Source organism: Simochromis diagramma, unplaced genomic scaffold (genome assembly GCF_900408965.1).
Source record: "Simochromis diagramma unplaced genomic scaffold, fSimDia1.1 OVJJ01000205.1, whole genome shotgun sequence".
Classification (NCBI taxonomy): domain Eukaryota; kingdom Metazoa; phylum Chordata; class Actinopteri; order Cichliformes; family Cichlidae; genus Simochromis; species Simochromis diagramma.
The window spans coordinates 3,155,384-3,179,396 of NW_024386782.1; the positions used below are offsets into that span (position 1 = coordinate 3,155,384).

The window sequence follows — 24,013 nt, forward strand, 5'->3', positions numbered from 1 at the left end:
AACGGAGCCAAGCCAGTTAACAAAACATGTGGGTGTCCAGACCCCAGGAGAGCATGGATGATGAGCAGAGCTGGTTCTGCTACTGAGTGAAATAATCACGTTCTATCAACACTAGTAATGGGCCCACAGAGAGAAGCTTCATACATACTCAATCATGTCTTCCAGATTGTTGTAAATGTCCTCGTTTTGTAGGCTCTCGTCCGTTGGAAATGGCCTGGAAGTGACAGTAAAGTAGTATAAGCTTCCGTATTTAACAGAATAAATGCTCCAGTCGGGGGGGAAAAGCACTGCTGAGTAACTTAGGACAAGAAAATAACTTTAGATAAATCAGCATGTATTTAGATATCAAGAGCAGTCTAATAGAAAAAGATGGAAACTTATAAAACCAAGCGTACTTTGTTCAAAAGAGGAAGACTTGCAATTGTTTAAAATATATTTTACACTAAAAAATGATTAATGATCACTTGTTAGAACTGCTGAACTGATCATTGAGATCAACAGTATCTATTCTTAACTACTTTGCAGCCTGTGCTTCATTTCTGTTTTTGACATATTGATTTTGTATACTTACTCAACAATTATATCTTGTCTTTTAATTTAATACCACTGTTTGCACAGTCAAGTATAAATAGAAACATTTTTAATCATTAACTAAAACAGCTGTTAAAGATGGAAATTAGCCATAGCTATAAATGTGCCTGCAGTGTGGGTAAGGTGAGAAGGAGGAGGAGATAAGATATAAGTGAAAGGAAAGTTCACATGGTTAGATGACCTTTTTTTCCTAGAAATAACACTTAGAAGCAATTTACTGAAAACTTGATGACTTACTTGAATCCTGCTTGCTGAGCAACTGTCGTGTGAGAAAGCTTGGACAGAGTGTCCATAACCTGGAGAAACAAAATGTGAAATTACATTTGTTGGTTTGGTATAGAGAGACAGAAAGAGAGGACTGACTGAAGAGAGAGAGAGAGAGAGATACATGTTTAATAATGCAAATATATGACGCTTATTGTGATTCCCAGTTTCAGAATTAAATCGGATTCACTGAGTTAAGCTTTCAATTTAAGCTTTAAATATCATATGAAAGTCAGATTTAAAGCTCTGATAGATTTCCTGCTTAATAACAATACCAGCTTGCAGGGTTAACAAGCCAAATCGAAACAAATATGGGTGCTTCACATAATTAATTACTTTTATCCAAATGTTCCAGCGTGGAAACAAGATGTATCAGGGTCTAATCGCAAGCAACACTGTGTACTTCAACCAAGACAGAGGAGCTGTCACAAAAACATACAATTAAATAACTAGCCTTCTTTTACTAAATTATGTATGGATGTGTTCCCATAGCAACATAAAGGGGCAAAATGTAGCTTTTAAGAAAACACTGAGCCCATGCATTTCTTATATAACAAACATTAAGGACGAATGGGCAGTTGCCGGGTTATTCTGTGAAGGAAGACTCGCACACTAAGCTGAATGCACAACTTGAGGAGTTTGTCCCAAAGAAAAAAAAATTGCCACTGTTTGGAAACATTTTTGGCTTTAGTAAAGAAAACAAACAAAAGGAAGACAACAAAAAATGGTTTCTGCTATCGAAGGTAATACCACCATTTATTTATTTATGAACAAAGCAGAACAGCACTACCACAAAGGTAATACCACTAACCTGTTACAACACTTGGAGCACAATTTTAATAGCTGATTATATTTATAGTACAAACCTAGTGAACTATGAGTTTAGGTTATGTCGCCCTGGAGCTTACTCAGTCAATGTCTTGGGTGTGTCATTAATCACAATCTTTAATGAAGGAGCATTTTTGATGAGTTTTCCACTTGCAATTAATAAGCATACAAATCTATCCCATCCCTAAAATCTATCTTTTGACATGAACGCAGCAAAGACCAACGCACAAACAAAAAGAAAGAGGCCACATGGAATTGCACAATAGATCATGTTATGACCATGTGAACAAACCTCACTTGCCCACAAGTAAAAGTTTACACTAAAACCACCAGTAAATAGCTGTAAGCCAAACTCACTGACCACTTTTAATGATGTAATGGTGTGAAGCACTGAGCATCATTTAAACGCCACATCTGTCCATCGCTTTATGTGTTTCTTGAACGCGACAGTGAGTTGTCTGCACTCAAATAGCCTACAGTTACCAGCTCTCAGTGCAATAGGGCATCTTTGGGAACTGCGGTGAAACAGAAAATTCACATTATGGATGTACAGCTGACAAATGTGCAGCAACTCTGTGATGCTATCACGCCAAGGCTTTCCAAAATTTATGACGAATGTTGAACATGTCATCAAGAATTAAGGCAGTTCCTAAGATAAAGTCAGACCCCACCACGTACTAGCAAGGCAGTCGTTAATGTATAGGTGACAGTTACAACAGTTTCCTTCACCAAAATAAAAGTTAGCTTCATTCAATTAGATTTTTTTATTTCAATTCACACAATTGTGTCGGGAAACTTCATTAAAGGTCCCTGTTAGTCAATATTAAGAAAGAAAACCCAGAGTGAAAAAGCACTTGGTGAGAACAGGTGGAAAAAGCTGCCTTGTGATAGGAATCAGTAAAATTATCAACTATTAGCCTCTTCTGTATGGCTGAAAGGAGAACAAACCCGCAAAAGTTAAGAAACGGGTCCCTACTAGTTAAACACCACATGATAGTAGCAAAATGTGTCAGCGCATGACACATGACAGATACACACGACACAGACGCAGCTGTTCCGAGCTGTCAGATTCACTGTTTCTTTGATTTTCATTTCTTTCTCAATTCCATCTTCTGTGGTTGTTAAATTACATATCAACTTATCTCACATCATAACCGTGAGAATTTTTTGTAACAGTTCACTCTCTAATAGCAGTCTCTGTGCACAGAAGCATTGCGCAAACTACTAGTTATTCTTTACCTATATTTTAAAAATTTTGTATTTATTTATTTACTTTATGTGTTTTAATGTGTATCGTGAATAAAATTCAAATTATGAATGCAAAGAGGGAAAGGCCGACAGTGACAGGGAGATGAATTCTCTGGAAGGAATGTTAAACTCACACCATGTGTTACACTTTGTAATGTTCCATAAAATAGTCAAATGTGTGTCAAATTAGTACAAATGTTGTTACACTGACACCTCAAACAGTGCGTATCTGTAAGGGTGTGTGCAGAATTGCATTAAATCGCTTTTGAGTTATGTGTTAACTACAGAAATACATGATCACCCTGCACATGACAAGGACATAAATACAGGTAATTCGCAGCTGTTCATCCTTAACATAAAAATGTAAACTCCTAATAATATTAATGCATGTGCAACATTGTTATCAGAAAAGTATTTGTCATATTTACTCAGAAAAAGGATTGGAAACATCACTTAAAAAAATCACTTAAAACTGTGTAATTATATTTTTTTAAGAGGACCTGTAAAAATCAGTTCATGATCATTATTTCTTTCCGCTGCGGTACTTGATCATTATGAGATGATTAATTTCTTAAACTTGCTGTAGTTAGTGTCAATATATAGTCTTGCCAAAGCTTACAGTGCTGTCAGAAGTCTCTACAAGTGAAACATTGCAATGTAATGCAATGTCCCAATTACAACAGAAAAGTAAAATAAATACCAGTTATCTCATTCACATCATAGTTTCTCTCTATGATAAATTATCCAGTGACAAAGCTGCAAAGTTCGCAAAGTTACATTTTTGGATTTGCAGCTAAGATAGTTATTTGGGTTAGATATAGCACCCTTTGAATCTTGAGTTTATCTCCCCTTCCTGTGTGAATAAGTCCTGTGGCTTTGGCTAAACCCAGGTGTGCTTATGACTTGAAAAGAGGCCTGTTTGTAAAGTGTACCCAGCTTTAAAAGTGCAACATTGTGATGTTTGCAGCACTGGAAATGTTTTGTTTGTTTGTTTGTTTGTTTCCCCTGCATCACTGTTTGCACTTAAAAAAAATTAGATGCCATAGTGCAGCATAACGTTCCACAATGCAAACAATTATATTGATCTCTGTGAAATTTCTGCGAAAATCTAAGACCACTGATGTAAATGTAACCCTGCTCCTGCACACTTTGTCCACATCATAGCTGGTTTACTTCTAGTGATAGTGATAGCTACTGAATACAAGATTGAAAATCTAAAGAAACATATTAAAGCCAAACTGTTTTTAGATGGATTCAGTGTAACTTGCACAAGAAAGGAGAAAGATCTCTTGTGAATACATGAAATGAACAATCTAACACTGGTTTAAATCACATTCATTTAGTGAAGTGTAAATCCTTCTAGGCTGTCTTTTTTAAAAAACAAGTTGTTCTCACACCTGACATGTCTGAAAGCCATTTGGCTGAAGCTACATGTGAGTTGAGAAGCAAAGCCACAAGCTAAGCTGAAGACCAACCGCCTTGGTTAGTGTGGCCTATTTACGATGTCTATCGTAAATCCCCGGAGCACTGTGAAAAAGACAGAGAGCTGTAACATCGGATAAGAAATCAAATGTTCATGTTTGCCACTCTGCAGGTGCAATGCAGCCACTTCTCTGTGAAACTTGTTCTAATTTTAGCAAGTACAAATAAATTCATCACACATTCTGCCCTATGTTGTTTTTGAGTCCCCGAAATAAAACGGTCCATCAAACTTCTGTAAATGCTCTCTTGTTTATGCAACTGCACAAAAGTAAAAAGATTGAAACTTCATAAAGGAGAAGCAACTTAGCAGTGAGGTGATTATTTGCCTCCTTACACTGGGTTTCAGTCCATTTCAGGATCCATTTAAAAAGTGTATTTCTTGTTTTTAAGACTTTCGATGGATTAGCACCACTTTCTATTATAGATCTTTTGAAAATCCACATACCAGAGATCTATGAGCCAAATGCTCTTGATATCTTCCTAGATCCAGGCTTGAAAGCAGAAGTAACAGAGCCTTTTCAGCAGGGCCCTCTAATCTTTGGAACAACCTGTTTTCACATAAGATCTGCCCAGTTTGAAACTCTTAAATCATTTAAAAACTCTTTTACACACACACACACACACACACACACACACACACACACACACACATATATATATATATATATGTGGAGAGAGAGAGAGAGAGAGAATAAACTTTGACTTTACTTGACTAGTGCAGCTGACAATGATCATTTTTCATTATTATTAACACAGAAATAACGGCACTAAATATAAAGGTGAAACTTTACATGGCGTGATGATACTAATGGACCATACAGTGATAATCTCTACATGACAGATTTTCAGTTTGGTTAAAGGAATAGATTGACATTTCAGGAAATACATATATTTGCAATAATCAAGGTTGGGGAAGAAGATTAAGATTACCACTGTCTAGTTTGAATGCTAAATATTAGCTTTACCCAGAAATAGGAACAGGCAGTGTGACAGTGTAGCTCTATCCAAAGGAAAAGCGTGTTAAAAGACATATTAATTTAATCGTTTTGGCAATATATATATGAAATTCATATTTCTTTTGTTTTGTGAAATTCTGTGCTGAGACAGACACCGAAGTTTAAAATGATAATTTTCCTGGTAGCAGACGGAGATTCTGATATTTCTTTCTAATTCTTTCTTTTATTTTCCAAGTTATTTGTTCAATATTTAACAGCAGAGAAACAAATACATTTTTTGTATATTTGCAGATTATTCTGTGCAGAATTAACGTGTTACTTAATTAATTAATTAATTACTAATGGTCACTTTAATGGTCAATTTGTAAATATATTCAGTTTTTTAAATAATAATCAAGCTGTTCCCGTCTATCACACTGTACAAAATATACATTTTTTTTTATTAGCTTCCCAAAACAAAATTAAAGTCCATCAACTTTCTGAGAATGCTCTGATATTTATTTAGCCACCCCAAGGATGATTCTACGAAGATACAGCCAGAAAGAGAATGTAGTGTCGTTAACACAAATTATAATCAGGAACACATTATTGTTGAGAGTTTTTTGAGGCTTTTGGTAATTGTCAGACTTTATGGGTTATGCAAATGCAACGTTTCAGAAGGGGCTACTTCACACTCTTTGTTTAGTTTTTACCAACCTTAATGTGAGCATTGCAGAGTTAAGCATCAAAGCACACATTTAAAACGGTATTTTCGCATTCTTCAGTGTGTGATGGTACCAACTGATCACACAGTGATAATCTGTGCATGAAGGTTGCATTTGGCAAGTTAAGGTAAGAAGACCGACAGCGCTCTTATTTCTAAACGCTAAATATTAGATTAGCGCAGAACAGTGAAGCAGATCGCTTGATGTAACGTCCACCTACCTACACTTAATTAATTAAATTAATAAATGTTTTATTTGTTTTTTTATTAAATGATGGGCAGATATGGACATTTAAGTTTAAAACAACAATTCCCCGACAACAATTCCAGTTATCCATGTGCTATCAGCGTATTTCTTTCATAACAAAAACCTGAATGGTTTAAATCGTTTTGTGTTTTTCACATTTTTATCACACAATTTTCAAAAAATTTGCAATTTGCAAAATTGATGTTTTGCAACAGATAAACACTGAAAACTGACATCGCTGAATACGATCCTGTTCGCCGATATGCCGATACCACTCAACAACACTGACACTGTTAACACTTTAATTTCATTTCTACAAAGATTTGAATGTAAAATATATCTGTCAAAAAGCTCAAATAATAATGTTTAGAATGTATAATAATGTATAGATACAGCAGTTCTGGGGTAGGCAGGTAAGGAATACACCATGCATAAATACGTAACATGATAATTATTTATAGTGGTAGGGAATTTTACTGACGTCTTTCGATGTTTTTAGCTTAAGCCAAACTAACAGGTTGCTAATAATATGATTATATTTTATGTGCTGACATGTGTTATCAATGTTCTTATCTTACTCTCAGGAAGAAAGAGTGAAGTTATTTCCCAAAAAGAAAAAACGCATGAACTTCGCACAAAAATAATGTTGTTTTGTGAAAATATTAATAATAGTTTATACTGAAGGAAGAAATAAACACACTTCTTGCCCCTCTGCTTTATCTCTCTAGCCTTCAGCCTTCTACGTGCAGTCAGTTTGACTCCCTGCAGTGAAGCCTGTAGTAACTCAGCTGAGAAATGTAGGTTACAGAGCTCTCATTAGATATTCAGTGGACTAATACTCAGTCCACAGGCAGAGCTGGCACAACTCGACCCCAAGTGGATTACACTGGTTGAGATTTGAGATGTTCCTTTTTTGGATTTTTCTGTAAAAAAAAGAAGAGATTGAGCATTTCTTCTTTAGACATACAGCCCTTCATGGAGCCAATCCAACCCAACTGCTTAACCTACAGTCACCCGTATTTCTAACTACCAATAAAAAAAAGCAATGATCTGGTGCAATCTTTATCCTCCAGAGGCTTGTTTGTTTGATGGACAACCCTTGAACATGGCTGAGATTATGCAGCCCGGCTTGGATGTAGTGTACATATTTGCAAGCCCTACCTCCCCTGTGGGATTATCAGCAGCCAGATTAACTAGAAGCTTCTTTAGAGCACAAAACACTGAACTGAAAGAAAAGAGAGCCTGTATGAGAAACTACACACACAGCTTGGTATGCACTCTCATAGTTCACGTATGACCACTTCCATTCTACAGAGGGAGGTGAATTCACTATTGCAATCATATATAGTATGCCTAAGTTATGATGTATATAAGATATATGGTATTACTTTACCAAACTAAACTCATGAGATACCGTATACATTATTTAGACACGATAAGCATTCAGGCAAAACAACTAAATGTAAAAAAAATGTAATAAGAGACAAACAAGCCTATTTAAGCTTCAATAGACTGGCGAACTGGCCCAGGTCTGCCCTGCCTCTTGCCCCATGTCATGTCAAATAGGCTCCGGCCTTTCTGGAACAGTGAAATGGATAATGAGTTAAGAAAACGCATGGATGGATAGCACAATCTAATGTACTTCAGAGGTAAAAAAAAATCTCAGATAAAATACATTCAGCATAGATTAATACATATGCTCCAATAGTTTTATTTAAAAAAAAAAACAAATTATAATTTTCTTCAAGCCTCTCAGTGCTTAGACAGCTCATAATGCCCCCAGGTAAAATGGTGTACTTAAATAAGGAAATGTGGGAATAAGGCTCCTCAGAGTAAGTGTGCTTTCCGTGGCGAAGTTAAATTAGGCTCCTGTGCTTTAAGCGACAGTCCGCTGAGTGGCTGCACAGAGCGCACTACAAACCCACTGACCTGGTAACGCTGTGTACACACACTAAAAACAGGTCCCACAATAACACAGCAATAAAAAGAAGTCAGCCAATCCCTTCAAAAAGCTCCATGAAAATGTAAGACCAGGCAATGGGTAGGCAAACAGCGAACGCTTTCAGACTCACACACAGAGAAGAAGCACACGTACACTATGCTTCCATCATACCTCAGACTTGTATTTTAAAGAGTTGGCAGGATTTATAGATCAATTAGGACAGAAAAACAGAGCAGGTGTGGCATCACTTACATCAAAAGTCAGCTACGAAGACAATAATGCAGACGTTATCCATCTTTTTTTAGATGGATAACGTCTAAGTTTGGACAAAATCTATCATAACACTTACTCTGAACTATTACTTATGTCTAATATCTGAGCAATGGAGAAAAACTGTAAACTGGTTAACTGGGACAGACAATCTGCACAGTTATTATTACCAGTTCAAATGTAATAGTGCTGTGACATGTAATGTATTCACTCAAACTAATTTACAGACTTTTATAAATTATTATAATAACTGTATGAAAGGAGAGAAGAATGTCATGATACATGAAATTACTGGACTGTTTCATAATGCAATGTTAGAAAATCATAATGACAGAAATGGGTGCTACCTTTCCAAAGTCTCGGACATCGAAGAGATCAAAGGCTTCAAATAAGTCACTCTTCTTCATCCCAAACACATCACAGCAAGAGGCCAGAAATGTCCGGATGTTTTTCAAGCACAGGAACTGCAAAGGGCAGAAACAGACTGTTATATAACATAAAAAGTTGTACGTAGATAGATTTAATTTTACATTGTTTACATTTTTTGTAACTAGTTTTTGTTTAAATACATATGTGCAAACATAAAAAGTTGTTTTTAAGGTTATCTCAACCCGAACTCAGTACAAATTACAGGTTTCAAGAGGGTTTTATCTCCACAAGATTTTTTAACACTCATCATATCGAAAAACTAACACCAAAGTACAGTAATCTGACTTTTTTTTAAATAAACAATTTTACTTGGAATTACTTTGAAGAAACGGATCTTATGTTCCGAAACTGCTGACAGCACTGTTTGCCTTTTTTCCTAGAATAACAGTCGTGCTGTTTCTGAAAATACCTGTCGCTGTTGAATTAGTTACGTGGGATCTCATTTAATTTAGAGCTAGCAGACAAAAATTAAGTCAAATAAAAACTAAACTACCAACATGAGTAGATACCACAATAACATTAAAAGTGTACTTTCCGTTGTTTGGAAAATAAAAACAAACTCTTTAACCTCCTTTGTAATGTAAATCAAGTTTAATTTACAGCATAATTTAAAGCACCAAGAATTTAAAGTCCCTTTTCTAAACATAAAAGTAAACTACAGCCCCTACAAACTGAAAATGAAAAATGAAAGTTTTATACTGTGAAATGAAACCGCCAACTATGTCCTCTGTTGGTGTCACTTCCTATTAGGATCTTTGTGTTAGTGGGAAGACAGCAGCCAACAGAAACATTGGACATAAAGTTATGGTTTAGAGTTCAAGATACTCGTCTTTGTCTAGTTTGAGCCACTTCAGTTAAAAAGAAAACGTATACAGCACTGTTAGATCGCCTCAGTTCATTTTTCCTGTCAAACACATTGCTGAGAAATGGCTGATTTAGAAACTGAATATTTAATAATTTAAGCAGTAAGTAAGAAAATTCTTGAGAACAGATAGGCTTCTTTTTATCACATCAGCTCATCATGGAGACGCCTGTAATCACTCCGCCGCCCCCAGGGGCCCTGTTTGTCTACGGAGGAAGTGCAAGAACATGATGGCTTTGCACCACCAACAGCCTCATGCTTTTGAACACAGTCACAGCCCTGGTGCACATTCTTTTATTCACATTTAGAGCAACACCCAGAATCTCTGGCTCCGCGATAATAAAAATACTTTTTTAAACACCTTTTAAGTTTATTATTTTTCATTTTTCATTTTCAGTTAATAGTGGCCTGTTTGTGATTTGTTTAGCTAAGTTTACTTCCTGTTATATTTAAACTAGACTACTTTAAAAAGCTTTTACTTTGTATAACTTTGGAAGCAAATAAGAGAGGCAGTGGGTATTTGCGTATCCAATGCGTATTTGTTCATATTTGTTCATGACTGACATAGTCAAAATGGTTATGTGAATTGTTATTTGAATTTGTACCAAAACTCAGCATACAACACGGGTCTTGGGTAACCTTTCATCAGTGTATACTTTAGTTGTGTTCACCAGTGCCCTTGTTTCTTTTTTTGAAGATAGCCCATCAGTAGATGACAATGAAAGAGCCATTTAAAATATGGAGCCCACTGACACACATGCCTTTTGCAACCATTGCCAAGTGGCCTACAGCTACAGGCTATGTCTATCCATTGTTTGGCCTGTTATGCCCTGGGTTTGCTTTAACTCTCTTTTAAAAAATATTAAAGAAAAGCACATAGGCACTGGTGAAGCAGATAGTGCAAAGCATAGCACATGTGCATAGTACAGTTTGTGAGACAGAGCCCAATCACTCATGCAGATCTATCACTACAAAAAAAATATCATCATGATGATCATATCATGGTGACAGCTCATTTCAACCAAACTGTATATAATTTGCTTTTAGTGCCTATTTGATGTCAGCTAACAAATTATAAAATGTATTTATGTTCTTGTGTGTGTGTGTGTGTGTGTGTGTGTGTGTGTGTGTGTGTGTGTGTGTGTGTGTGTGTGTGTATGCATCACGTCACTGTCTTTTTATGGTGTATTATTAACGGTTTCTTTGAGTTTAATCGTTCATTACTCTTTCAACTAGATGTAGAAAGATCTAATCACCTGCCTGAGTATGCTGCTGAACAGGAAGTGCTGCTGTTACAGTAACATAGGAGCACAGAAAACGTATAAATATATTGGTAACCACAGCAGGCTTTATTTATGTTTGTAGGCACACCTGCAAATACATATATTACACCAAGGAAGATACTTTTAATTTAAAACATTAAATTGTTATGTTTTGTTTTATTTTATTTAACTGGCCAAGACAGTAATGCAAGAGATTTAAATAAAAATTAGCTTAAAATTGGCTTATTTCACATGTCATATGCCATCAAACCAAACGGCAAGCCACTGCACAAAATGTAGTTTCCCAATTAATGGGTGGATCAAAGGCAGGATTTTATCAGATGTCTCCAGAGCCTCCAGCTCCTGAAGGGTTACTGCATGAGCAAGGAGAAGTCTATTTGGATGATTTCTTAGTGTTTCACAAACCAGACAAGTTTCACACAAGCTAAAGAACTTTCTCTCCTATCCAGAAAAAAACAAAGATCAAGACACCAGAACAGGACACAGAAAGTGAAACATCATCTTCACAATAAAAGAAAAGGGTGAAGATATCTGTCAGAGCCCACTCCACGGCCTTAGTGAAACTCATCTGTTGGACCCAAAGCCAAATAAGACAGGACACAAATAAAACAGTGTGTAACAGATGGAAATAATCTAAAGCTCGCCTTAAGCTGCAAATCCTTAGAATTTGCGGTTTTATTTTGAAAATATGGAATAACTTAAAGGGAAAATCTCACCTAAGTCTGCATTAAACCTTCAATAAAACTGGAACAGGCTTCTGTACCCTAATTACTGTAGCTCCTTGCAGGCAGAACAACAAAATATAAAACGCTCTAATATAGCTTCCACCATTTCTCTTCCATGTATTTAGGAACCTTATTTATAATTGCTACAGCTTGATCTTCTTAATAAGGAGCTGCAAATATGTCTTTGTCCACTTTCACAAATTTTTGATTAGGCGTCCTCTTCCACCAGCGGAACTACTTTGGTTCTTTACCAGTGGTTATTGGGCTAATAAACTGACTTTTCCTGGACACCACTATAGGTTTAGCCTATGGCATGCTAGTGAACGCATGAATTTGATTTCACAATATTTTTTACAAGTAATTCGTAAAGTAGCGCATAAAATGATGGATGTACCTGTGACATTTGTGGCCTGAGATTGATCTCCTTTAGGTTGATAGTGTGGGGTCTTAGGTTGTTGAGTAGCTGGCACAGCAGCACCCCGTCCCGCAGGGTTTGCGCCAGGTCGAACACCTGCGCCGTGTCCGCAGTTACCCGGTGGTTCGCAGGCAGCACGTTGCAGCTGATCAGCCACATCGCACATTGCCTCCAATACTCCATGTTGGCGAAGAGCGGAATAAACCGCAGGCCAATGTTAAATTTAAAAACTTTGTCCGCTTATGAAGTCTGTGCACGGCATGGGGAAGAAGCTGCGTCCTGAGCCATCCGCATGTCTCTTCAAACTCCAGCATCGCCTCTGGAGGACAGACGAGCCGCTACAACTTATGAAAGCTGCACAGATGGGGGTGGCTGTTCTGAAACCCCCTGTGTTTGAGTGAACTTCCTCTTCCTTATTTTGTAATCTTTCCGTTCCTAAGCGTCTTATTTTGCTTGTTTGTTTGTTTGTTTTCTTAGTTATGTCCCCTTATTTATGAAACGAGTCATGTGCAGAATTTTACGAAAAAAAAGCTGTGGAAAATCAGGTCTTTGTAAGGCGTCTGTGCTTTTAACACATGAGCAATTGTTTAATCATACGTCTGAGGCTGTGCAGAAATGTTCTCATGTTCGCCACATCTCTGTGAAAGAACATTGATTCACCTTTTTTTATAACTTTAATTTCTCTACTAAAGTTGCAGGCAACGGATAAAAAATATTCTTATTTACTCATAGATTTGCTGGTTTCTTTGTATTTGAGGAACTGTCAGTGATCATTCGCATGTTTCAATTAGAGCAAGGGGCAAATCACTTGAAACAGGTTTAATTCTTCTGCCACCATAAACACCACTTGAAAAGTCAGACAACCGCAGTCAGTGCCCTATACTGGCCAGACGGCTATGAACTGATATAGGGAACAACATAAAAAGACGTGGCTTCCATTATGCATTAAAAGTATTGGTAGGAAATTTGTCAGAACTCAATAAGCGTGCAGTTATCAAGGATCGCGATTTTTATATCGTGATAACGCCAGAGCATTTTACAGCAACCTGTAGGGGGCGCCAGAAATGTACAAACTTTCTTCAAAATCCTTGTGGATTACAGCCATAATTGTCATTTTATGACAGTTGTGTTGTGAGCCCGGACTTTGTGAACACATATACCTTGGCCTTATAAGAGAAAATCAAAAAAAGTCCCAAAATTAAAAAGTCCCAATCAGCCACATGCACTGAAGTTCCCCTACCCAGAAGACTTGGAAATTTAAGGCTACCATGATGGATTGAGTGTAATTTACATTATGTGGAAAATTGAATATGGATAAACTGAGCAACATACACTCAACAGTCGTTCCTTCGAGGTCTCCTCACAACAGGCATCTCGGTGAACTGTATAAATGAATGAATACGCTTGTGCTAGTAGTATCATCATTAGACTGAACTTGGATCATTGCAGTCTTTGGTCTGTGCTCTAAAGAATCACATGTAAGTAAGTGGGTGAATGAGTGTTTGGGGGGGGGGGGGGGGGGGTTCAGTGGTTTGTTAGGCTATTAATATGACCTTGTAGCCTTCCGGTGTTATTCTTGCTGTTTGCAATTGGTCTTGACCTTAATAACCTTTACATTTTGTTCAATAGAAAAACATTTAAATGAAATAATTAAACATTTGCAATTTCTTTTCAGTGTTTTGCAAATTCTGCGTTTTGCTGATGTTCAATAAATTAAATGTTCACTTGAATTAAATATAAACTAATTTTAAGTATTATTAATGTGTTCTTATTTTTATTATCATCATCAATGTTATTATTATTATTATTATTATTATTACTGTTGCCAAGGAAAAGAAGCGTTTATATGAAATATAACTTGTTCTCATTCACTAGCTTGTATTGTATTCCTGGCTTTTTTAAAGATAATCTCACTTTGTGTGCTGTAGAAGAGATTCTGCCTGTTTGTTGTACTGTAATCAGTCAATATGACCCATCCCAGTGGTCTCAGCAACTACAGCACAAAGGTTTTTGCGCATATCGTCTTGTTCATATTATTATTATTATTATTATTATTATTATTATTATTGTCGTTGTTGATGCCGATGGTTAATCTCTGCGTACCAGACTTCCGGTAGAAAAAAAAAACATGTGAGCACGAAACCGGAAATGTAACTAGAAAAAAAAAAGAAAAAAAGAAAAAGCTGAACCGTCAAAACATAAACAGAGCAGGCAATCTTATGTGAACGCAGCTAGCTCGCAATATAGTCTGACTTTTCAAAAAAGCTTTATGCACGCATTCCTCATGTCGTGTGTTTTTCGTCATAGAGTTCCTAGTCAAGGCACTTAGCTCATTTGCTGAGTAGCGAGGTGGAGCAAATAAATCTGCAATAAAGATTAAGACTAAACTAAGAAGTACGCCTCGTCGGGCCTTCGACTACAGGTAACGCTAGCTGTGCTAGTTAGCGAGTATAAGCAATGCTAGCCGCTTGTTTGCATTTTGACCAGTAGCTGGTTAGTTGTGCAGCACAACTTAGAAAACTGTGTTTTAGTTTCGACATTTGTTAGCCTCGAGTTTGCTACGTAGCATTAGCTTATGGTAATAACTGTCAGGCAGTCAAGCAGTTCTTTCATACAGGACAATACATACTTAAATATCACAAAGCAAAACAGGCCCGTGGTTCGGCTAACAAACGACTTAGTTTGTTTATATCTTTACATGCAGTGGTGTATAGCTTGTAAAATTAGCCAGACTGTTAGTTTGGAAGCTACGGGGCTAACAGGTAACTTGTACCCTATTGCAAAGAGTGTGAAGTCGCTATTTGGCAAGAGCTTATCAAATGAAAGCCGTGGCGTCGCCTCGTTTATAGCACACAAACTGTCCAGTCTGATTTTGAGTAGTTGTCAATGCACCATTAATTTTGTTTTTGTGTCCAACACGAGGTTGTACCTCGGGTCGACGCAGGACTTCACAGATACAATGGCTGAGGCTGACGGCAAATCCACGGTGCTTAACGGTAAAACAAGTCAGTTTATATACTAATGACAGCAGTGCATGGTGTCATACTCCGCAGCAGTCATCAGAGTTCATCAGAGAAAATGTTTGGCTTCAATAGGTGGCTCTGAAGAAAAGGAGCCTGGAGAAGACCAACACAAAGAGGGGGATGCCTCTGGAAGCAAAGAGGGGCAAACACAGTCTTCCTCTCAAGATGGTAACTCTTATAGTTTTAGTATGGTGGAAAAATTTCATAATGAGTTTTTCCTACTATATATGACTAACCATCTACATATATGTCTTTTTTTTATGTATTTTATGAATCTCCCTATGTGACAGTGTTGCTTTAACCTTATATTGGGTTTTTCTATTTCCATAGCTCCCAAAGAAACAGCTGAAGCATCTGGAGACAAATCTATGCCAGATGTAGAAGGAGAGACGGGCACAACCAGGGAGGGAGAAGAGGATGAAGATACAGACAGCATGGACGGCAGCGGCCTCTACTCTTTAACTGAGGATGGTGAAAGGGAGAGCGAGGGAGGAAGGCGAGAGAAGGCCAAAGAAAAAGATGGTGGGAAAAGGGCAGCTAGAAAGAGAAACAGACCTGGCGGCGGCACTAACCACTCCTCAAGTTCAGATGATGATGACGACGACGATGATGATGATGAAGAAGAACAGAAAGATGATGATGACGACGACGATGATGATGAAGCTATGGAGGCATGGCTCGGGGCAGAGCTCCGTGACATGCGTGGTCCTGTGTGGCGGGCGGTACCCTCGCTGCGCTCCAGAGAGATCGGCAGGGACTCACGCCAGTTTGTGAGGCGCGTGTGTGGGGCTCGTGGCCTCGTGCAAAGGCTGGAGCTCCAAGGCCGATTAGAGAGGCATACAGGTTGTGTCAACACATTGCACTTCAATCCATCAGGCACACGCCTGGCATCAGGCAGCGATGACTTGCGTGTGGTGATCTGGGACTGGGCCATCCGTCGTGCTGAACTGGAGTTTGACAGTGGACACAAGAGCAATGTCTTTCAGGTAAAACACAAAAATAGGACTACAGTAGAGGTTCATTATTAGTTAGTCCTTTAGTTATTTTTCCAAATAAATGTTAGTAATAGTAATGTGTTAGAGTATTCTATACAGCAGAAGGAAAAATCTGTGGGGGTATTTTAATGTTATAAAAACCTCAGTTTCCTTCAAGAGTTAATAAGATGATGTTTAAATTATTGAGTAGTTGTTTAATATTCTCTTCTTCTCTTATTTGATTGTTTCATCTGTTGAGACAAAATAAGTAGCTTTCTGGGACTTTTTCTTATAAGAAGCTATAATCATTATACCACAGAAACAGTGATAAAGAAGTAGAATGTGGAAACAAGACTAAGTTAGAGACAAGCAGTAAATTGCTATTTGATGATTTATTTATTGTTTTTATTATTTTATAATAATCCATTATTTAAAAAAAACCAAACTTACAAGACAGATTGAAGTGACTAATTCATAAGCATAATTTAATCAAGTTAAATTGTGGTTATAAAATGCATGATTGGGCTACCCCTGGCTTTAATTTAGGCAAAGTTCCTGCCTCACAGTGGGGACTCCACCTTGGCCATGTGTGCTCGTGATGGTCAGATCAGAGTGGCTGAGCTTTCTGCCACACAGCGCTGCAAGAACACGAAACGGGTTGCACAGCATAAAGGCGCTGCACACAAGGTCTGTGAGGGGAAATCTTTGTCCAGTGGTGTTTAAGACTCTTAGAGACAGCTGAATTGGTATCATATCAATTTTTTTGTTTTGTATTTTTTAGCTGGCCCTTGAGCCAGATTCACCTTGCTCCTTTCTGTCAGCTGGAGAGGATGCTGTTGTATTTGGTATTGACTTGCGTCTAGACCGCCCTGCCAAGTAAGACTCAAGATTTTTTATTATCATTATGTATTCACATAACTGAATTCTGTGCAATGGCTCTCAGCTAAGTACTATTAAGTTTCACATTCAGCTAGTTTTGTCACAGTGAGTGTAGAGTGAGACTTGCTGTGGATTGACAAAACTGTCTTGCGCACCATGTGAGCAAAACACATAAACAGATAAAAAAATTTTTAGGTTGATCAGTGGTAATACTGGTGTTCTTTTGTGTCTCCTTGTATCTTTGTGGTAGTAAACTGGTGGTTGTAAAGGAGGGTGATAAAAAAGTGGGGCTGTACACCATCTTTGTGAACCCAGCAAAGACACACCACTTTGCTGTTGGTGGGAGAGATCAGTATGTGAGGTATGAACCAGGGAATAGTAAAAATGCTTTTTTTCCCCACTCTAAAGAATCCATTATCATTGTGGTATGATACAATTTTGTCACTTAAATGTTATTCTTTGACTCTTTTTCTCTTCTGACAGTATTTTGTTTTCACTTTCTTTAGGATCTATGACCAGAGGAAGATTAATGAAAATGATAACAATGGTGTACTGAAAAAGTTTTGTCCCTCACATCTGGTATCCAGTGAGTCTAAAACCAACATAACCTGCCTTGTGTACAGTCACGATGGCACAGGTAAAATAAGTTTTCTCATTCTTTTCTTATTCTATTATGAACATTTTTAGAAATATTTCTTTAAAATAAGGACACAGACCCTTGATAATTCCTCGATCTAGTCTTTCTTTTCTTTTCTTTCCTTTTTTTTTTTTTTTTTTTTTTTTTTTTTTTTTTAGTTCAAACCTCTTCCCTTCTTGTGTGATGTGATGCAACCACTGTGCAATCTCAGTGACATTGAAATAGAACTAGGAGTTAACTCACTGACTAAAATTCTAGGATTTTTCTTCTTCTGAAATGCGTATCTTTTGTAGAAAACCAATAAGGTCAGATAAAGTGCCAATTACACCAATTTATCAACTTTTGTCTTGGCATATATAAATGATGTGTGTATAGTCAAAAGTTATGAAAGTCATGACTAGCTTCTGCCTTTATTGCATTAAAGGAAATTAAGCAAATGGCTGTTTGACATTTTGTGTATGTCCAGAGCTCCTGGCTAGTTACAATGATGAAGACATCTACTTGTTTGACTCCGACCACAGTGATGGGGCAGACTATCTCAGGAGATATAAGGGTCACCGCAATAATGCCACAGGTACTACTTTTTAAAATTATTTTAAATAAGCTGTATAAGGTATAGACAACTCTACAAAATAAAGCTGTCAGCAGGTCATTTTTGAGTTTCTGGCATTGATATAATACCGTCCTCTTGCTCACAGTGAAGGGGGTGAATTTCTATGGGCCATGCAGTGAGTTTGTGGTCAGTGGCAGCGACTGTGGGCACATCTATCTATGGGACAAATACTCTGCTCGTATTGTCCAGTTTATGGAGGGAGACCGAGGAGGAGTGGTGAGTCAGAGTGGGAAAGTACCACAGATTTTTTTTGAATGAGACAACTTTGTAAGACCCTTTAGATCAGCGGTCCCCAACCCCCGGGCCTCGGACCGGTACCGGTCCGTGAGTCGTTTGGTACCGGGCCGCGATAGTTGAGGCTCAGGTCTGAAATGTATGGTTTTCAGGGTTTTTATCATTTTTCAGCGTTATTTTGTTATTGTTTTTATCGTTAACTCGGTGTTCCTGAGTCTTTTCGCGTGTGTTATGAATAAATCTTCTTTTTTTTTGGTACCGATACTAGTTTTATTTTGTTGTATTTATCCGTGACACCTTAAAGGCCGGTCCGTGAAAATATTGTCGGGCATAAACCGGTCTGTGGCGCAAAAAAGGTTGGGGACCACTGCTTTAGATGTTGAAGGGTTCACTCCAATAACTTGTTTTTAGTAGCAATTTGCAGCATAAGACTTATGTATTTATACTTTTAAGTTTTCATTTTTATATATAAATTAGAACATCAATGTGTTATCTGCTGTACGTTTGACCTTTGAAAACCACAGGTGAACTGTTTGGAGCCACATCCACATCTGCCAGGTATGGCTACTAGTGGGCTGGATCATGACATCAAACTGTGGGCCCCCACAGCTGAAACCCCCACAGGACTCAAGGGTCTCAAAGAGGTATTGTATCCTGTTTTATTGTGTGAATTCAGACAAATGAATGCTTTACAATGATGTAATTGTGATATTGCAGATACTCACACAGATTTTTAAAGAATCCAGTTTAAGATTTTATCTAAACTACTGAAAGTGAAAACGGAAGTAAGTGTGCCCCAACACATTTGCCTGTTTGACTGTAAAACCTAATGTGTACAGACCTAATTTCATCTGTACAGTTGCTATTTATGTGAGAAGCCGACCGCTTGTGTGTTGTGTAACTCCACTTTGTCCACTCTGTGGGTAAAAAGTCCCCATTGTTTAGCATTAGAGGACCAACGTTGAAACATGGAAGCCTCACACCCAGAATGAAACGGATATGTTATAACTGTTTTATTTATTTATTTATTAGTCACCGTGATAATTGAAAATTTTCATCATACAGTACCTTTAGACCTTCCTTCCGGGAAATCTGACTGCATTGTTAGGCCGCTGGGTTTTTTTGTTTGGTCTGGAAGAGGCGTTACACCAAGTTCTTTAGAAAGAGATCAGCAAATGACATTTACTTGGTTCACAAATGGTAATGAAGGATTTAACCTACTGTAATGGGTAGATGAATGTTGGCTAAACAACCAGTAACAAAACAGCTACTCTTGGTCTTAAATTAATTTCAGTGGTAATATAATTGTATTAAATCTTACTTTATAACATATACTGTCTTTGCATCAAGGACATGGACATGTTAGCTAATATTACACCCTCTCTGTCCTCCATATTCACACTCGTTTTGTTTTGTTTGAGAAGGTAATGAAGAAAAACAAACGGGAGCGTGACGAGGACAGTGTGCGCCACGGCGATCAGTACGACACCCAGTTGTTGTGGTTCCTGATGAGACACATGAGAAACAGGAGACCTGCAAGGGTGAGATCTCAACAAGTCCAAAATTACTTTCTTTTTTGGGGGGTGGGGGTTGGACAGGGATTGACAGGGAAGAGTTAATATTTTTGAAAAAAGTTATGAAAAGTGTCTTTAGGGAAGCAATTTTCTAATACATCTATGTAATGTCTCTGCAAAAATAATTTATGTTGGAAGAAAATCTGAAAAAGTAACAATCCAATATGTTGAAAATGTTTCAGTTTTCTGAAAAGAACAGATGGGATGTTTTAGGGCTGTTCGATATAACGATATATATCGTTTGACGATATAAAAACGTCTATCGTTTCATTTTACGCTATCGTTTGTTTCGTGGTGTCGCAAAATAAACTGTTTACGGCAATATTTTTTTCATCATTTTGATGGAGACTGTAGTGGCTATATTAATTTCTTAAAGTTCTCTCTTTCTCTTATATGTAATATAACCACACTACGGACGGACAAGCGCCTGTTTTTATGCGTTGTGGTTAGCAACAACGACGGTAACGGCATCGCATGTCCGCTTGTTTATGTTCCACATAAACCTTTCACAATAAAGCTCAAGATCCTGTTGAGACTTTTCAAAATAAACTGAATCACGTGAAAGAGCATATTATTTACGGATGAGAAGTAAAAAAGAGCCGCCAGGTGCTAAAAAATAAACCTTAGACTCAAACGTTAGAACAGGCAACCCACAGCACGCCGTGTAAAAAAAAATACAACTTATGTCAAAAAATGTATAGTTTCATGCATCGGTTAAAACACTCGACTCCGGGTGAAGGACACGCAGCTGGAAACACTTCACGCAAGTCGAGTTGCCTGAGATTCACGGAATTTACAGGAAATGTTAAATTTTTGTGATTTATATTGTTATCGGGACGATGGAATTCTTATATCGGGATATGAGATTTTGGTCATATCGCACAGCCCTAGGATGTTTGCATGTGACTCATTTAACTTGCTCATTGTCACTTTTCTCTGGCTCAAATCCAGGCCCGCCGTGAGGGTGCAGATGCAGACACAGATGATTCTTGGAGTTCTCCAGATTCCTCAGATGAAGAGGACGGAGGTCCAGATCACGTCCAGTGCATGTCATCATGAGCCACACACATACATAAACACACACACATACATAAACACACACACATACATAAACACACTTTATTGCCCTTGAATTGATGCACATAGGCAAGCACTATTGACACACTGGCACATTCAAACACTGACGAGCCACAGACTTTTTTAACACACAAACACAGATAAACACACATTTACTTAAACATACTGTTGAAGCAGAGTGATAGTGACAGAGATGCTTAGCGCCAGGTTTCTCAGCAGTTACGAGTGTGCATATGGCAACTACAGACACACTTCCAGAATCCCTTTCTAGTTTTGTTTTTTTGAGAATTTTTCAAAGAGGTGAGGTTAGTAACTGCTTTTACACCCCTATGAATCATTTGGAGGTCCTTGGCTGTCCATACATCAATTAAATGCTCTGTCTAGGCCCAGAATGATGTACTGTGTGTATATGGCAACATATACATCCAGCTTTAGGCAACCTGTAGTAAGCTATACATCACCAGCACACAATCCCCTTTCTCTTAGTAACACACCTCTTGCTTTTGACCTTTCTGTGTTGAGGAGGGGTTTATACACTCAAGCCATCCCCTAAATGTGACTTCCTTTAAGATTTGAACTTTGAGGGAGAGCCCAGCGGCCCCCGCTCCCAGTATCATACTGATTCTTAGGCTGTTAGCTCAAACAGCTGATTGCATCCATCACTTGTTTGCTCCCAGAGAAGTACTAACTCTCTACGTGCTGCATTATCCTACATGCTGCCCTCAGCCACTCCCTCCTCTCCTCCTTCCATCATCTGCCCCCATCACTACTGAGTGCACTTTGAATCAGGGATGCTTTAGTTTGAGACACAGACAAAATGTGCACTGAGTGTGTGATAGGAAAATCCAGTTTAGGTTTTTTTTTTTTTTTATGTTTTTTTTTTTTTCTGAGACGGGGGTGTTTTGCACTTAAGTGTTTCATGACTTGAGAAGAGGTGGTTTCCTTTGTTTTGACCAGCCTTTCCTCACCTCTTTCTTCCTCTTCCTCCCTCAGTCTCTATTTAGTTCGCCTCTCAGTGATCACAGAAATTGAGAGGTAGAAGGTGTTCAGCATATGTGTAGGAATTAAGGACTGATTTGGGGCTCTGTTGGGGAATTTGTCATTTTAAAGAGCCAGAAACGACCTGGATTAATTGCAGTTGAAACACTGCCTAAGAGCCAATAGAGATGGGAGTGATAAAGGGCTGCAGATGTTTATGTGGTTCCTTAAAGAAATTTGGACATTAACTTTCATTTTCTTGCCATGAATCTTGAACAAGGGAGAAATGGCTAGCCTGGTTCAGTCCACATAGCAGCACATTTGAATCTCTCCACTTATCACATTTTATGTTGTTTGTTTAAGCTGTATGACAATCTTAATTGTCACTGAGGATGGTGGAGAGTAACCAGAAAGGAAGTTTTCTAGGCTTTGAGATTTGGCTTAAAGAATTGACATACAGTGTTATAACTTAGTGCTTATTAGTTGGTTTGGTTATCTCTGGACAGACCCAGCCTAGCCACATCCCTGGGTTGCATCCCCTTTGTATAAAACTATGCTAAGTACCTGATGGTGTTAGCTTCACATTTAGTATATTTAATAAGCCTGACCAATGTATCATCTAGCTTATGGCAAGAACAACAACAAAAGAAAAGGTTTAAAAATGAATTCCACCTGAGCCAGGTCGGGTGTTAGCAGCCAGCACATCACTCCTGTCTCTGTGCTGTGTTGACAGCAGCTCAAAGATGAGGATGGGGGGAGGAGCAGAGTCAATATGCTTGCCAGTCATTTGTTGTGTGAGAGCGATAAAAGTCCAGCTTTTCTCATTTTCTATGAGAACTGTAGTTAGTTGAATTTATATGTATATATATAAATATATATTAAAACTGTAAAAAAAAAAAAAAAAAGAAAAAAGAAAAAAAAGACTTTAGCAAATGCTGTTCGACTTCAGAAAAAAATGTCAGAACATTTGATTGGTAATGATCCAGAGGTTTATATTCTATATGAGGACAAAATACTTTTAAATCCAGAGAAAAACACGTCTTGACATGACCATTTTCTGGTTTTTTTCCTCTTCTTATGACATCTCTGTTATAAACAGAACTGCTATCATTTCAAGTATTGACTTTTTCTTTTTTTCTTCCCAGAGAAACAAAAAGCAGTGTTTCCTTTCTAGATATCAATCCATGATTTGAGACAGTTCTATCCAGATGTTCCCACTGGCTATTTTGGGTATCTTGTATACATATTACAGCTTTTGATGAACAGTTTTTTTTCCCACCACTGCCTAATATTGCGTTCTACCAGTTCAGTTGGAAATAAGTACGATTCGTGCAATAAACAAAAACAGTGCTCTTGATGTTGTCATTTTATGGTCTCATTCTTTTGCATTTGTTAAAACACTTGCTTGCCCTATTGTGTGTGTTTAAAATGTTGTCATTGGATTTGCAGAGACCTTTCTTGTGTGTCTTGTGGTAGCAAACTGGTGGTTGTAAAGGAGGGTGATTAAAAAAACAGTGGGGCTGTACACCAGCTTTGTGAACCCAGCAAAGACACACAGAGACCTGTTTAGGTTTTGAATGTTTCAACCACTATTGCTCTTTTTTTAAACTGTCTCATTTAAATGTTCACTGCTAAGGTTTACTAATTTCTAATGATGTACTCATCCACTTCATTGATGCTCGGTCAAATATGAAAATAACACAGACAAGCTAAAATATCATCACTTTGACTCTCATATTCAGGTAAATTGGTCCATGGCTCCATAGATTTTAGAAGGGC

At 37.8% G+C, this 24,013-nt stretch overlaps 2 protein-coding genes across 5 annotated transcripts in view; one reads left to right on the forward strand and one right to left on the reverse strand.

Moving 5' to 3' along the window:
* The window catches only part of LOC120724320 (guanine nucleotide exchange factor VAV3-like), a 51,318-nt gene extending 38,728 nt beyond the window's left edge, over positions 1-12,590 (reverse strand). For all 3 annotated transcript variants that reach the window (XM_040016482.1, XM_040016489.1, XM_040016474.1), the window contains exons 1-4: positions 12,225-12,590; positions 8,879-8,995; positions 829-887; positions 149-214 (exon numbers count right to left, since the gene is read on the reverse strand). In XM_040016482.1, coding sequence (XP_039872416.1) covers positions 149-214; positions 829-887; positions 8,879-8,995; positions 12,225-12,428 — 446 coding nt within the window. In that variant the 5' untranslated portion in view covers positions 12,429-12,590. The remainder of the gene's footprint in view (positions 1-148; positions 215-828; positions 888-8,878; positions 8,996-12,224) is intronic.
* A 1,822-nt stretch (positions 12,591-14,412) lies between these two features.
* Positions 14,413-23,591, forward strand: dcaf8 (DDB1 and CUL4 associated factor 8). Of its 2 annotated transcripts, none has more exons than XM_040016520.1 (13): positions 14,413-14,667; positions 15,168-15,250; positions 15,341-15,436; positions 15,599-16,254; positions 16,789-16,929; positions 17,024-17,118; positions 17,372-17,482; positions 17,628-17,758; positions 18,225-18,332; positions 18,457-18,587; positions 19,130-19,249; positions 20,030-20,146; positions 21,131-23,591. In XM_040016520.1, the coding sequence occupies exons 2-13, from the start codon at positions 15,205-15,207 to the stop codon at positions 21,236-21,238; spliced, it is 1,860 nt and encodes a 619-aa protein (XP_039872454.1). In that variant the 5' UTR covers positions 14,413-14,667; positions 15,168-15,204; the 3' UTR covers positions 21,239-23,591. The 2 variants fall into 2 exon arrangements, with proteins under 2 accessions (XP_039872454.1, XP_039872462.1); XM_040016528.1 differs by having other exon boundaries at positions 14,414-14,667; positions 15,168-15,241.
* Positions 23,592-24,013: the final 422 nt, after the last annotated feature.